The 14,124-nt window shown below is 41.5% G+C and overlaps 1 protein-coding gene across 10 annotated transcripts in view; it reads left to right on the top strand.

Annotated features, from left to right (window-relative positions):
- Positions 1-14,124, top strand: part of Fhos (Formin homology 2 domain containing) — a 292,809-nt gene that overhangs the window by 145,044 nt on the left and 133,641 nt on the right. For all 10 annotated transcript variants that reach the window (XR_014441685.1, XM_083122315.1, XM_083122317.1 and 7 more), the window contains one exon: positions 8,192-8,301. Coding sequence is in view for 9 of the 10 variants with exons in the window: in XM_083122315.1 (XP_082978441.1) it covers positions 8,192-8,301 (110 nt within the window). In the remaining variant the exon portion in view is untranslated. The remainder of the gene's footprint in view (positions 1-8,191; positions 8,302-14,124) is intronic.

Genomic DNA, 14,124 nt, shown 5'->3' with positions numbered 1-14,124 from the left:
TTGGTAAGAAAAAATATGTTTGGAGACACGGGGAGTCGAACCTAGGATTTCAGCTTACAAAGCTGGCCACAAGCCACGGTGAAGAAACCAATCTATTCGAGTAATTTATCCATACGATTGCATCTTTTCCTGTCCAGCTCGAAACTTTTGATGTCGCTTCTCGCTATTTACATTAATTTGAAAGCAATACGCTTCATCAGATAGGGTTCATATGCTGTGCACATTGCTGACAAAATACAAGTGAAGCTTGTGCATGAAAATTAATGAAGACTTTGGGATATCGTGCTTTTGTGGAAAGTTAGTGTTTCCAACCATAAATGATTACCGTTCTCTACTCTCCGTCAACATAGCGGATTCTGCAATGTGACGACGAATCTCATTAACCAACGGCACATAAATTATATTATTTTAACTATTTATTTCAAAATGAAGAGTCATTATTCTGGAATCTACGCAGACATTCATTCATTTGGTAAGAATTTTGCGGAAGTCACAATTCTATTTTTGTGCTCCATTACGAAACCAAGGTGTAAAACAAGTAAAGCCCGACAATTTTTATTTTACAGAAATTCCATTTACTGTTAAGTTAAAGGAGAGGACAAACATTGACTTATTTTTAATAGCCTGGATGACTGATTAGGTGGTGGTGGTGGGTGGGGGGGGGGGGCTCCTCTCATGTGCCCCCCTGGCTGTGACATAAACTCTTCTTCCTTTAGGATTTCTATTATTTTTCCCATCGCATATTCAGTGCCAACTTTGCGATTCTGTTTGCCAAAGTGTATGGGGAAGGAATTTATTTATTCTTCCAGACTTCTCCTGGACTAGGATAACACTATTCCCGAAAGATTTTTCCTTGCATCATTTTCATGAATTGCAACAGCACTATTTCTGTCTCGCTTATTCTTATTGCGTCATTCCTTTTCGTTATTTAGTGTTGTTTTTTCCATTTTCGGCTACTCGCGACGATGAAGAGATATTAAAAAAGAACACCCATGCTCAGGCCAAATTCGAACCCGGGTCTCTCGCATTCTAACGAATTGTGATAAGTACTTCGTCACGAACGTCAAAAACGCGTTCCTTTTTCAAATAAATTTCAGGAATATTTCACATTTACATTACTTTGATTGTAGACGTGGAAATTCCAGTTAATTAATATTTACGCTGCAATCTTTCCGTTAGCCCTTTTCTTCGAGTCTGAGAGAGACAAAATCCCCTGCATATGGTTGAATTGATTGATAGTAAGCAACACTGCTCCTTTCCGAACACTTCCTTCGACTGTACTTCCGGCGACGAAGCTGGACTTTACCTCAAACGAGTGTGCCACTTTCTGTGAACAGAAGTGTACGATGTGATTCACAGGAGATAAATTTTATCTTTACCTTCTTACCTCGATAATCTGACCCCACATGGGAGACCCAGGTTCGATTCCCGGCGTGGAAAATTTCGGGTGGGAATGCTTCAAACTGTATTAGGCTCTGAGGTTCACTCAGTCTCAAATCAGTACCCGGAGGCCAACCCTGTGGTGCCAATCCACAAATGGCCAAGATCGTGAGTACGTTGTGTGCATGGTGATACAAAGATCGATTGATGCCGTTGAACCAAACAGAGGTAGCAATTTAAGAAAGAAAGCAAGTCTTTATGGAGATGCATTGCACATACGCACATTTTGCACGGATATTTGTTTTATAATAAGCGCAGGACAAATGAAAAATGCCTCATATTGAGTGCGCTAGACCACTAGGCGAGCCTATATGTTCAACGACCAATAAGTTGTCGGTAATGATTCTAGAAACTTTAGATGCATTGTACTGCCACTCTGCATATTTTTTTTCACATTGCATAACCGCAGTTTGGACTCGATTGCTGCAAAATCACCGTTTATGAAGAAGTATCTTGAATCACCGGAGACAAGTCACGTCAACCGATCAGACTCCATGATTGATCTTAGAAAGGAAATACATCATGTGTGGCTCTCATTGCCCACCCAATCACCGCCCTTTCCGTTCGCCCATCATTCCAGATTTCGCTTTCCTTCTGCTTAATTCGGCGAGCTACGCCCTCTTTGTCTGCGTTGTCACATTGTTTCACTGCCCTACCTCTTTCGGTGACGTAAACGATCGCATCTCATGCTGCATTGGAAATTTTTAACCTCGGTCGTTCAGCCGGTCCTCTGTGTGTGTATTTGTATTTATTGTGCGTCGCTTTTCGGTATTTAACTTAATCGCGACGACGTTTCGATTTTAACACGAGAACCGTCACATTGCCCATACCCTACAGCCTGCTCTCCTGGCGGAGTGGTTAGCACATCGCGCTACGACACCAGGGGTCCCGGGTTCGAATCCCGGCCTAGGCATGGATGTTTGTGAGTGTGAGTAAAATAAAGCAAATCAATCAATCCATACCTACAGTACCACCGGCTGGGTCAAAGATCACGAATGTTTTTCAATGGTTTTAAATGGATTTTCGTTCGAATTGTTATGACTAATCTCTAATAGGAAAATACACATTTTCAATTAATATTTGTAAAGTTGAGTTGTTGTTTTAAGTCCACTTTATGTACAGATACGTTAATCGGGACTGGATCTACAGTTTAAAGTAGGATACGAACCTATGTGCTTCCTTCAGGTATCGATCCGGGGACCCCTTGATTACAAGGCGACGAAGGTGCCGTGTGCGTTGATGGGTAAGAAATACTGCGAGAAAAGTCGCTCTCCTTTTCACGTAGCCACATCATTATAAACTGTTTCTCACGAATCAGATGGCAAGAAGGTTTCCTACTGCACGGACGCGACCGACTAAGCCTCCTGCCTCACTTGCATCCTCCTCCGTCCTTCCTGCCCCTCTTACATTGCTACAGTTCGGCTGCTCATACATACTACAAACGAGCGCTCTTCCACAAACACTGCGGGTTGACCAGGCCTTAGAGATGTGTGAATACGTCAAGGTGAGTTTCACACTGAGTAACAAGAACAATGATTGTGGACTGTCACCCGTGCGGCTTCCAAATTTCAATTACAATCGCGCGGGGCCGTTCTCGAGTTTGGGCCTAAAGGGTGAATCGACTTGAAGACTGATCTGGCAACCACCTTGGAAGATAAGAAGAAGAACTTTCGCAACAGTGGCGGTGATGGATCAAAAGATCTAACCAGGGGCGCGTTGTCTCCCGCCTCCAAATTTGGAGATAAAGGGACAGGCACCACGGTCAAATTACTTTGGGCTGGAATTTTTATTAACAAATATATTGAAGTAGAAATATTCTGGTTAATTGTAATTTTTCGGTGTCTTAAATGGTACATCCAATGAAAATCGGCACTTACCAAATTAATTTAATGATACTGGCCATAGAAAACTATAATATTCCATTCGAACCAGTCGTTATCAGCTAATTTAAACCAAATTTTATATTTGCCAACAAGCCTAGATATAAAGGAACTAATCCTCTCTATGATTATGCCATAATTATTAATATTACATTTGAAGGCTGCATATTGATATTGATATTTATTGTAATTGATACGAGCCCTTCGGCTGTGCGTATCCTACAATATTGTTTATAAACACCCCGCCTTAAACATACACCCCATTGATCATACATTCAGAAACATTTGGAAAAGAATTGCATATGTACATATATAAATGGCAATATGGTCCTCTTCTTACATTTGAGATTGTTCATTATCACTACCTTCACAACACTGCAACGCTCCACCTATGCCTGAGCCACCGCTGTTCCGTACCCTTCACTTTCACTGACTCCTTGCAGCATTTTCCTGCGTTCCCTCCAAACTGCATGTAAATAGGAGCCCAGGGCTTCGATGTTTGCATTCGTTATATCACTCCTCTCCTCCCTACATACAGCCTGGATCGTCTGCTCAATGCTGTACCTTGCCCTGTCCCTCCATTTGCATTGTCTGAGGGGTGCCGACCAAACACACTCATGTAGGATGTGAGCCCTCATCTCCTCTTCGCCGCATAACGTGCAGATGGCACGACCGTCCGGCTCCTTGAGTTTGTGTTGCCTCCACCCCCTAGCAGGAATCAGGCGAATCCACTTCTTTGCTGGTACGTACACGTATCAATGGTTCGTTTCCTCCCCCATTCCACCCACGCCCCTGGCGTTGTGCAGCGGCGAGCGTTAACTTGTCCCCACATTCTGCCATGATGTCTTGCCTGCTACTGTCCACCAACCTTTCCATTATAATTTGCAACATCCCAGTTTCGCACCTCCCGCCCCTCACATCTTCCCACAGTTCCCCCAGATCCATTCTGTACAAGTCGTCCCTAATCCCACTTGCCCAGTGGCGTGCGAACCCTTCCTCAATCTGAACTCGCAGACACTGTTCTTTCAGTGAGTCTCCAGCACCTAGTTCCAGCGTGACCCAGTACTTGAAGCATGTCATCTTCGCTTCGACACCCTCCCTATGTTTTCCCATATCCCTCAGGACGCCACACGTTCTTGCACTCTTGCTGGTTCCCAGTATTTGTTAATGAATGTATGAAATTTAAAAAACCAGAAAGCTCTTTACGAGCAAAATCTTTGGGATAGGGGCATGGACTTTTAAAGAACGAAACTATCGGTCGAAGGTTGGGAACCACTGTCTAGTGTAATTTATCCCATAAACTAATGTATATTAGGAGTTTAAATTCATGTACTTAGTATTTACTTCTGAACTCTGATACAGTAAAAGTGACAAAGTCATAAAATCCCACAGAGATCCAATTTGGGGGGGGGGGGGGCTAGAAAACTGCACCATTACTATTCACAGCGGAATTCGTCTTGCAGAATTATTCATCAACTCGCTTCTTAAGGGTGCGGGGTTCGTGATCCGCCTCTGCCAAATCCCTTTACACTGCATTATCGTTGCTGACGGCCTTCACCAAAGGACATTCAGGCGTTGCCTCTTCTCCATGAACATTTACGTTCCTCCCTTTTGTTTACAACTGTCCTCCTTTCCGCTTCCTCCAGGCAACGATTTCTGCAAGTTCCACACTGCTGTTCACGGAGAAACCCTCTTGGGTAGAGCCATGAAGGTGCAAGGAAATCCAGTGAGGATGAATTCCAAAAACTTACCTGCGGCACAAGTTTCATATATAATTGATCGGGAACCAGATGTTTCCTCTGTGTCTATTAGGTGCCTATTTAAAAGAAATGTCTATATCTTCCAATTTATTTTATTTTCTGTTTGATTTTCAATTTCTCGCCCTTGTACGTGGAGCAAACAATGTCATGGTCATGTTATCAAATTTCCCATGTCATGGTGAAATTTACTTTTGACTTAGATCATAATTGTCTACGACTATTTCCCTTTTTATGTGTAATAAACATCTAAAATGAATACAGATTGACTTATTTTTTCACTTCTCTTTTAGTTCCGATTCTGTCTCTTAATACCTATTGTCCGACTTTTCTATTCTGATTTTAGTGTCGGTTTTATCCAATATTTTGATTCTTCTTATTTGAATGCAGATCGTCCGATTTATTTTAGTGCCAAATGCACCAATTTTTTAAAATCCTATCTCCTACATTGCCGATTGTCCAAAATTTGATTCTTCCTTTATTAGTGATGTCATTTATGGATTCTGCCTATGTCTTGATTTTACTTCATTTAGTGCGTGCCGATTGTCCCATTTTTAATTCTGCTGCTTTTAGTGCACATTTTTCCATTTTAATATTCTGCTTCATTTTGTGTCGGTTTCCCCCCAATATTTTGATTCTTTTTATGTGAATGCAGATTATCTCAATGATTTTATTCTTTATTGCCTAACGTCCAATTTTTTTTATTCTGCCTCTTATAGTACAAACTGTCCCATTGCTTTGAATCAGTCTCTGTTAGTGCCAACTGCGTTTCTGTCCCATGTGAATTTTCTGCCCATTTTTTAGTGCTAAGTCCCTCGTTTGTTCCCTCTTATAGGGCGCGCTTACATGCGGCGCGGAGACCGCCTTTATGGCAGTGACCCGCTGTTACCTCGTTTAGTAACTCGCGGTCAAACAACCAATTAGACCTACCGCTGCCCTCCTCTTTTCTTTGGGCAACAATCGGCAACATTTGAAACTCTCATCCTCGAAGTAGCCAACAGAGAAAGAGGAATTTGTCAAAATCACCGTTCTGCACTGTGATTGCACGCTGAGGCATACGTGTTTGCATGGTGAATGTTACAGAAAACTAGAAAACTTCGACAACCACTAATGCTACGGATATGTAAGTGTCGAATTTCATGGGACAAAAGATCAGGCGGACACGTTTCTAGCATTTAGCACACCCTGAAGTTAACAAGGTGCTAACAGAGGAGAGAATAATGTGCTACGACATGATACGACGTGTTATTAGGGGAGTCATTAGCCGCAGTTCGTGAAGAGGGTGAGAATGGGTTTCGGTGCGAGCGTTAAAATGTGCGTAGGTCGGCACCGATTGAATACCATTCGTCTCATGCACCTACCGTGTAGTCATCGGTACGTATGCTACGAAGTGTGAATGTATTACAAGCTGAACGTGCGTTGATGACCGTGCTGCACGTGTTAAGGTGCGTGCGACCTTGAGTTTTAGGTACAGAGACGAGAACGAGATTTGACCCTTCGGGACTCTTGGTCGATTTTTTTTAGGAAGTTCGAACGTAAAGCATACGAAACTTTCGCCTGAATAAAAATTGCTCTACTATACCAGAGGCGATTCAAGCTCAAGCTTCTGCCCCTACCCTGGGCCAATTCTCCCCTTCTTTCTGCCTCTCTTCGGGGCCCGGTGGCCTGGCTGCAGTCGTGCCAGCAACAGACGAGTGATTCTCACTAGATCCATGTGTCCATATTCTACATAAATTCAAGTCAACAACCACACGTTTTGCGGTCACGAAATCTGATGAAATGTAAATATTACTATGTGGCAAGATATTTCGACCAACTGAATTCTGGTTGTGGCATTGCGCAGCCAACAAGCAAGAATCTTGTTGAAGTTCATGTCCACTTTATGCACAGTGCTAATCGGAACTGGACCAACAGTTTAAAGTGTGATGGACATTTTCCCGTCTCTAACAAGAACATTACAGTCCCCACACCAACTGCTCCGATACATAAAAATTCTACCAGTGTGTTGGTTCCGTGACAAGGGTCTCACTTATTGCACAAGCATAAACCAACCTCCCCGCTTTTCGCCTTCTCTGCAGTGTTTCGGGGCTTGACCAACAATGTATTATTTATGCTAAGAGAACTAAATTTAACCAGCCTAACCTAACGATGATGCATTTCGGCAGCCGTCAACATTGAGCGACAGTGCGTCGAGAGGAGAAGGCAACAACCGTTACAACTACAAGTTGCTGATACTTTCGCGGGTGCGCCTTAACCCTCCTATTACAAAGTAACATACTTTTCAGACTCTTCCAAGGTGGTGTCCATTTTCAGTTACATATACTGTTTTTTTTTATTATGTTTGTTTTAATACATATGTTACACTGTTGTATTAAGTAGTGACGAGATTATGCTTAGTGAATACACTTGTCGGTCTCGAAAGTGGAAGTCTATATGTTTAGTCTAATTTTGACCGGTGTCGTTATTGCGTACGGAAGTTTAATAAATAAAATTCTTCTTTTACATCCAAATAGGTCCATGGAAAATTTGAAAACGGGAATTTCTGGGTATTAACATGCAGTTTGAAATATGAGAATTTAGCATTTAAAAGAGGGAAGTTGATATGTCTCATTTTCTCCAGCGAAAAATCACTCAATTGTGACGTCATGTGTTGCTGAAAGTGAATCTCGGATTTGAATTTGAAATTAAAATTTTGGTTGCGTCAGCACTAAGGCTATTTTGCACCCGTCACATTATACGGGGTCCAGCCCCTTATCGTTACATACAACTCTAACGTTGCATAAAGGAGCACTCAGCACAAATAATGACAAAACACAGGACAACACAAACAAAATTATACTGGCCATGGGGCCAGTCGCCAGAGCCTCGTTAGTCTGCAGTCCAGGGTGTACTACGTGGAAGTGAGGTTGACTATTGGGTGCACTACTTGGAAGGAGCACCCCTTACACCCCTGAATCTCGGATTAAATGTAACAAAATTGATTCTGACATTTCCCTACGCAATTCCTATATTTCCGAGCCTAAGCAGTCATTTCTTTGGAGTACTTTTCTCACGCATTATAGATTCTCTTCTTTGTGCCGATCCGTCTAAAATCGAGTTTCTTGTTTTTTTCAGCTTGACGATGCAGCGCTCCAGTTGTATAAGGACGGAGACTATGGGGCTTATCTGGATCTGGATTCCGGCATCAGCGAGCAGCCCGAAGAGTTCGAGGGCTTCCAAGACAAGTAAGTCCTGATCATTTCCTCCCTACGATAACGTTAAAGTCCATGTCGTGTGTTCGGGTTCTGCGTAAAATGCTGCCTGAGCAATACAAGAAAACCACGAGCGAGTTGGTAAGGAAAAGGGAAAGCTGTAAATTTTATTACCCCTATATTGTTCATGTTTAAATATTTATTAGGATAATTATAGTTTAATGAAAATTAAAGTTAATTGTGGGATGATCATCAGTAAGATTATTGTGCACTAAAAAAGTCCAAAAAACGACGATATAATTTTTTTCTCAGGAAACCAACACGATAGATTGTCTGTCATTTCGGGACACAAAACTAGCAATTAACTATCAAGTTAGTGTCCCAGTTAGGTTTCTTGGTTCGAATTCCACGTAGGTCCAGGATCTATCTATTACTTTATATGCCCACAGCAGAGTTGGGACAACTTTTTCCAAAAAGTAACTTGTTCGGTTACAGTTAATTTGCATCCAAATCTGACCATTTATACACAAGTGTCACGTGTTGTTCTCTGAAGTGCATGTTTTTCCATTGTAACTTTACATGCACAAGTTTAAAACAACGCAGCAGAGCGTGTTTCGTCCTGGTAAATAAAGCATCGAGTTCTGAATTTATCTGTATTTGTATTTTTGTTATTTAGTCTCGCTTTTATTTCATTTCTGGCTGATCGCGACGATGAAGATAGGTGATGATTAGATGACCTCCACCGAGTATGGAATCCGGCCCCCCTCGATTACAAGACGACGACGGTGTAGAATTTGAACAGAGGAAAGTCTCTCTGTGGGTTATTTCTACCGACCTCCGTGGCAGAGTGGTTATCACATCGCGCTACAATGCCAAGGGACCCAGGTTCGAACCCCGATCTGTGCATGGGTGTATGTGAGTGTCCCTTCATTAATTTCATCATGCCAACACTCATTCCCATCTTCGCAATTAGCCAAAAGTGGCAGAAAAGAGAAGTAAAATAAACTAAATCAATCAATCAAATCAGTTCTACCTACCCACCCGGTTGAACGGTGGAGAAGGAGGCTCGTAGCTAGAATTGATCTCCAGGGGGGCTCACGGGTTATCTTAGGGGGGGGGCTTTCTAAACCAAGTCCATTTTTTAAAAAAAATAACAATATTAAATCAAGGTAATTTATGTGTGTGTGGGGAGGAGGGTCATCAAGTTATATAAAATTTATAAATATCATACAAAAACTACATTTTTCTACATCTTTTAAAACATATCTTGAGTGTTAATTGACTCGTACTGAACTCATCGATTACACACTCCCTACTACTTTAGATGATACATATATTTATACCCCCCCCCCACACACACACACAAAAAAAGAGGAAAATATATATTATCACAGTGCCTACAGTACATTCCACCCCCAGCGGAAGCAATGAAACTCCCCTTCGTTCCCAAAACTTGGGAGCTGTTGACCTTTGATGCACATTCGAAGTGAAGTTACATGATGACATCGAAGTCACAGATTTCTGTCTAAACGGGATAGTGAAGGTACAGATAAAGAAGCTCCCCTATGAATGAACTTACAAAACGCAGATAATCTTCTAAATACTTGAAGCTACTTAGACTTCGGCTCAAAGCTAGATGAGCGATGTAATAGCTGCTGTGTATGTTCTGTGGATTTATTCTTAAAGTTGTGAACTGTCTACATTTTCACGCTTCACTGCAAACAAATCATACAAAATAGTTTTACCTGAGGTCAGGGGGGCACATGGCAGTTCCAGGGGAGGGGCTCAGCCCCCCCTGGCCCCTGTCTGGCTACAGGCCTGTAGAGAAGGCAGCTAGATGAGCTCCTTCCACCGCTGACCTAATCTATCACTGCTAGACTCGCTCCCTTCCAGTTCACGGCAATGCATTTGTAGACACCCTGTATTTCAAACTGCAAGAGATTAATGAGCGAACGACTAAACTCCCGGACGAAAGATGACAAATTATTATAAACATGACTTGAATCGGCAATTAAAAGGAACGGTAGACCAGCTAGAGAACCGCAACTATGAGAACAAAGAAACGAAAAGCACGCTGTCTGGCATATCTTCGCGTGCAAGGGCGAAAGTCCCCGGCCGCGTGGTTTTCTGGTCCGTCACGAATTGCGGTTTAGGGAAAAACCGGTTTCCTTGACGTAAGGCTGGTGTCACTCGCGGCCGGGGGCCCGAGGCAGTAGCATGTATCAAGGCAGATGAAAGCTTTATCGAGCCGTGATGCTGGTGCAGAATACGCGCATGTGCGTTTGTTTCATCCACGTGATATACTGTACTCAAGCACGAGCTGTCGTCAGACTGGGTATTCCTCGACCATCCAGTTTCAACTCGCTATTTAATGATGGTACGGAGACAATTTATAGGCGCTAAAAAAAGTAAATAAAGTTGTTCAGAAAGTTGGGATACGGTGCTAAATCTCAATATTTTCGATATGGTTCCAACTGCCTGTGCGTTCAATCATAGGAATTGGTTGCAGAAGAGCTGAAGGGAAATTATACTCTAAAGGATATTTTTTAGTAAGTGAGAATAGATATGGCTCGTTCTCGGCCTTCTCTGGAAATTTATATAAACAATACAATCAATGTGTACTTCAATCTGTAACGGTACAGAAATTTACAATCTTTCTTATCGACGCTTTTTGTTTGACGCCTCGTTTCCGTGCTATGAACCCTCGAAAAACAATTATATCCTGAATGTATGCAACCACGCTGCACAGATTCACGGAATTGCCACTAATGGATTAACTTTTGCAATTACAATTTTTGTTGAACCAAGAGCCTAGGACACTGTCTCGGATCTTCTCGATTTCACAGAGGTCTGTGTCGTTCTGTCTCGAAGGCTCAGTTCTCGGCTTCAGCAGTATCTCTAAAAAGGGATTGAGATGAGATTCGAAAAATCTAAAGAAGGGAAATCAGGACTGAAAAAAAAAAAAAATCGAACAAATCTTACATAGGGAATTTTGGACTCGAGAAGGTCTAAAATAGAGAATTTGGAACTTCTCGAAAACTATTTATAATATGAATAGTGTTGTCCACGGGACGAGACGGGACAGGCTTTGAAAAATTCGAGACGAGACGAGATTGATCATGTGTCCCTTTGACAAACGAATATTTTCGAGACGAGACAGCATTTCACAGCATTTCCACGAGACGAGACAGGCCAAAGTCTCGTCTCGTGGGCAACACTAAATATGAAAGTTGAGATTCGAACAAGATTAAAAATGGGAAAGTTAGTCTCGAAAAGGATGTTAAATGTTAAAATTGGAACTCGAAACATATCTAGAATGGGGAAGTTGAGATTCGAATAAGACTTAAAATATAAAATTTGGCAGTAAAGAAGTCTAAAATAAGAAATAAGACTCGAAAAATATGTAGAATAGGTAAATTTGGAATTCAGAAGAATTATAGGAAAATCAGGACTCGAAAAATATCTAAAAGTATGGAAATTCGGATTGGAGAAAAGGATTTATATGAGGAGATTTGGGTCCCAAATGCTCGTGAAAATGAGACAAGGATCAGAAAATGTAATCGAAGTTGGGAAAGTGGCAATTGAAAAAGCTTTAAGCAGGCCAAGCACAGTGAAATGTCCAGACACTATCTTCTGATAAGTTTCGTTGCATACGAGTAAAATGCCCGAAAATAATTTTAGTGTCCATCACACTGAAACTATGTACACGTATATTTTCAGTGTCCATATAGCTAACAATATTATGTTCCTCTTGCATGCGTTACACACAAACTTTCCTTCCCCCCCTTATTGTCTTTTAGACCTGGAATGTAGTCGGAACTTCCATACAATTTGGGAAGCCAGCACCGGATGAGTCAGGAGAGTGACGTGGCAGGGCGTCCTCCTACGGGCGACAACATCTTTAGTTAAAAACTGGGCCAAGCGACGGAATGTTGGGTGTCTTTTTGGCAAGGAGGCATATTGTCAACGGAAATAACATCTGCTGGAAACTGACACGGGTGACAAACTCATGTGCATACAGGGACATTCTTGCAGATATAGAAACCACTTCGCGTCGGTTTGTTCTGTTGGAATGGTGTACTAAGGTGTTGTTTTTATTCGTATGAAGTGATCAGAGAATCAAGTAATGTGGACATTGTCATCAATCTCAACGCTTAACTCTGCCAACCATATCTATTCGAAAATTCCTCCTGTTTCGAAAAACCGCTATCCAAATTCTAGAAAATTACATCTCTTTGCAATTCCTTTTAGAGCATGAAACTTCATGTGATCTGCTTTCGCTGCCGGCTAAGATATCTGTCATGCAATATAGGTTTAAGGTGTTACAACACGAAATATCTCCACGGTATGTAGCAGTCCTGATAAGTCAGAGGTTATTGGTTAGCATCCTCGCTAAGGATTACCTGTTTGCGTTTGTACTGTTGCATTGATTTTCCAAAAGTGTTCAAGTTCACTGTGTGTTTAGAAAGGCTAATCGTGACTGGACGTTTTTTAAGGTGGAATCCCTGCAATTGTACAATTTACTTCCACCGAGGAATCGAACCCGGGACTTCTTAATTAGAAGGAAACAACGTTGCCATCAGGGGGAATATTGAAAGTTACATAAATATAACATTTATCGAAATGGGAATATGTAGGGAAGGGATTTTTAGGACTTTTATATGTTTACAATAAATTAATAAGTAGCATTATTAATTAATCATATTTCTATGAATTAAATAGTTTTAGATGAAATTTGTACACAAAAAGTCACTATTTCAGTGAATTGTACTCTTTGATCATAAAAAAGATACAAATTATCCAATACAAAAAGTATCACTTTTTGAAGCATTTCTTTGAAAATAGGTATGGAACTAGAAATACTTTCCAAAGTTTAAGTTATTTGCACAACAATCCATAATTACGTTGGCCAGTTCCCTCTCTAGGCACCACTGCCTTCAAATCAGTTCCAAAAGTACCCAAATGAAGCTCCTAAATACAGCGACAAATTTAGCATGTGCGCTTACAAAGATTGAAGAAGAAAGCCTTTTGTCTGTTAGGTCGAGGACTTTTTCTTTGCGAGACGGTCGCATTTAAAAATAACCCGTGACTTTTCTTTTTTTCTTTTTTAATTGTTTGCTCCAGAGCTGGGAGATCGTCGTTCTGAGAGATCCCCCCCCCCCTCCCTTTTCTCCGGTCGTCAAACTTTCATGCTATTGCGCGAATCCTGTCTTATTATTCAGGAGCTCCTGCAGTAGAACTTCTGTTTTACGCTACTCGAATTTCATTGAAATTTGAAAAGTAACATCATTGCTTTGCAACCACGAAAGTACTAAATAAATATGAGCAAGAGGTCTGTGTTATTATATATTAAAACAAGCTTAAGGTTATAACCACAAGCGACGCTGTGCACCCCCTTCCACATCCACAAATTTCCTCTCAGTAACAATAATATATCACAGTATACTTATTTTATAAAGTGATGTTCACGAGTTTTGAAGAAGAGTAACGTGTCCAAACTGTAGGTCCAATCCCGAATGGCCCCCGTACAATACAACCGCTGTTAACCAATAAACATTAAAAAAAGTTTGTTTTTTAATGTCACGAACTATTTTGTCCTTTCCGTTTTAGTTAGCCTGTTTAGGGAATTGCTCAATAACATTTTTAATGTCGTCTTTCACATTCTACATTTTGGTTAATTTCAATACTTCCGTTATATTATACTCCATGAGGCCTTAGAAAGATCGCTTCGCGGGCTTGCAGCAGACGACAATATGGGGGTGTGTCTGCGTGAACCAATCAGGTCTGCGAATGAGCGAGCCCGGTTGCCACAGCTAGCTCGCTGCACCCTTCTGGAAGGGTGAGTGCTACCTCGCT

Source organism: Lepisma saccharinum, chromosome 5, assembly GCF_977018435.1.
Source record: "Lepisma saccharinum chromosome 5, izLepSacc3.1, whole genome shotgun sequence".
Classification (NCBI taxonomy): domain Eukaryota; kingdom Metazoa; phylum Arthropoda; class Insecta; order Zygentoma; family Lepismatidae; genus Lepisma; species Lepisma saccharinum.
Note: the sequence above shows the minus strand (reverse complement) of the source record. Positions and strands in the feature narration are given on the sequence as shown.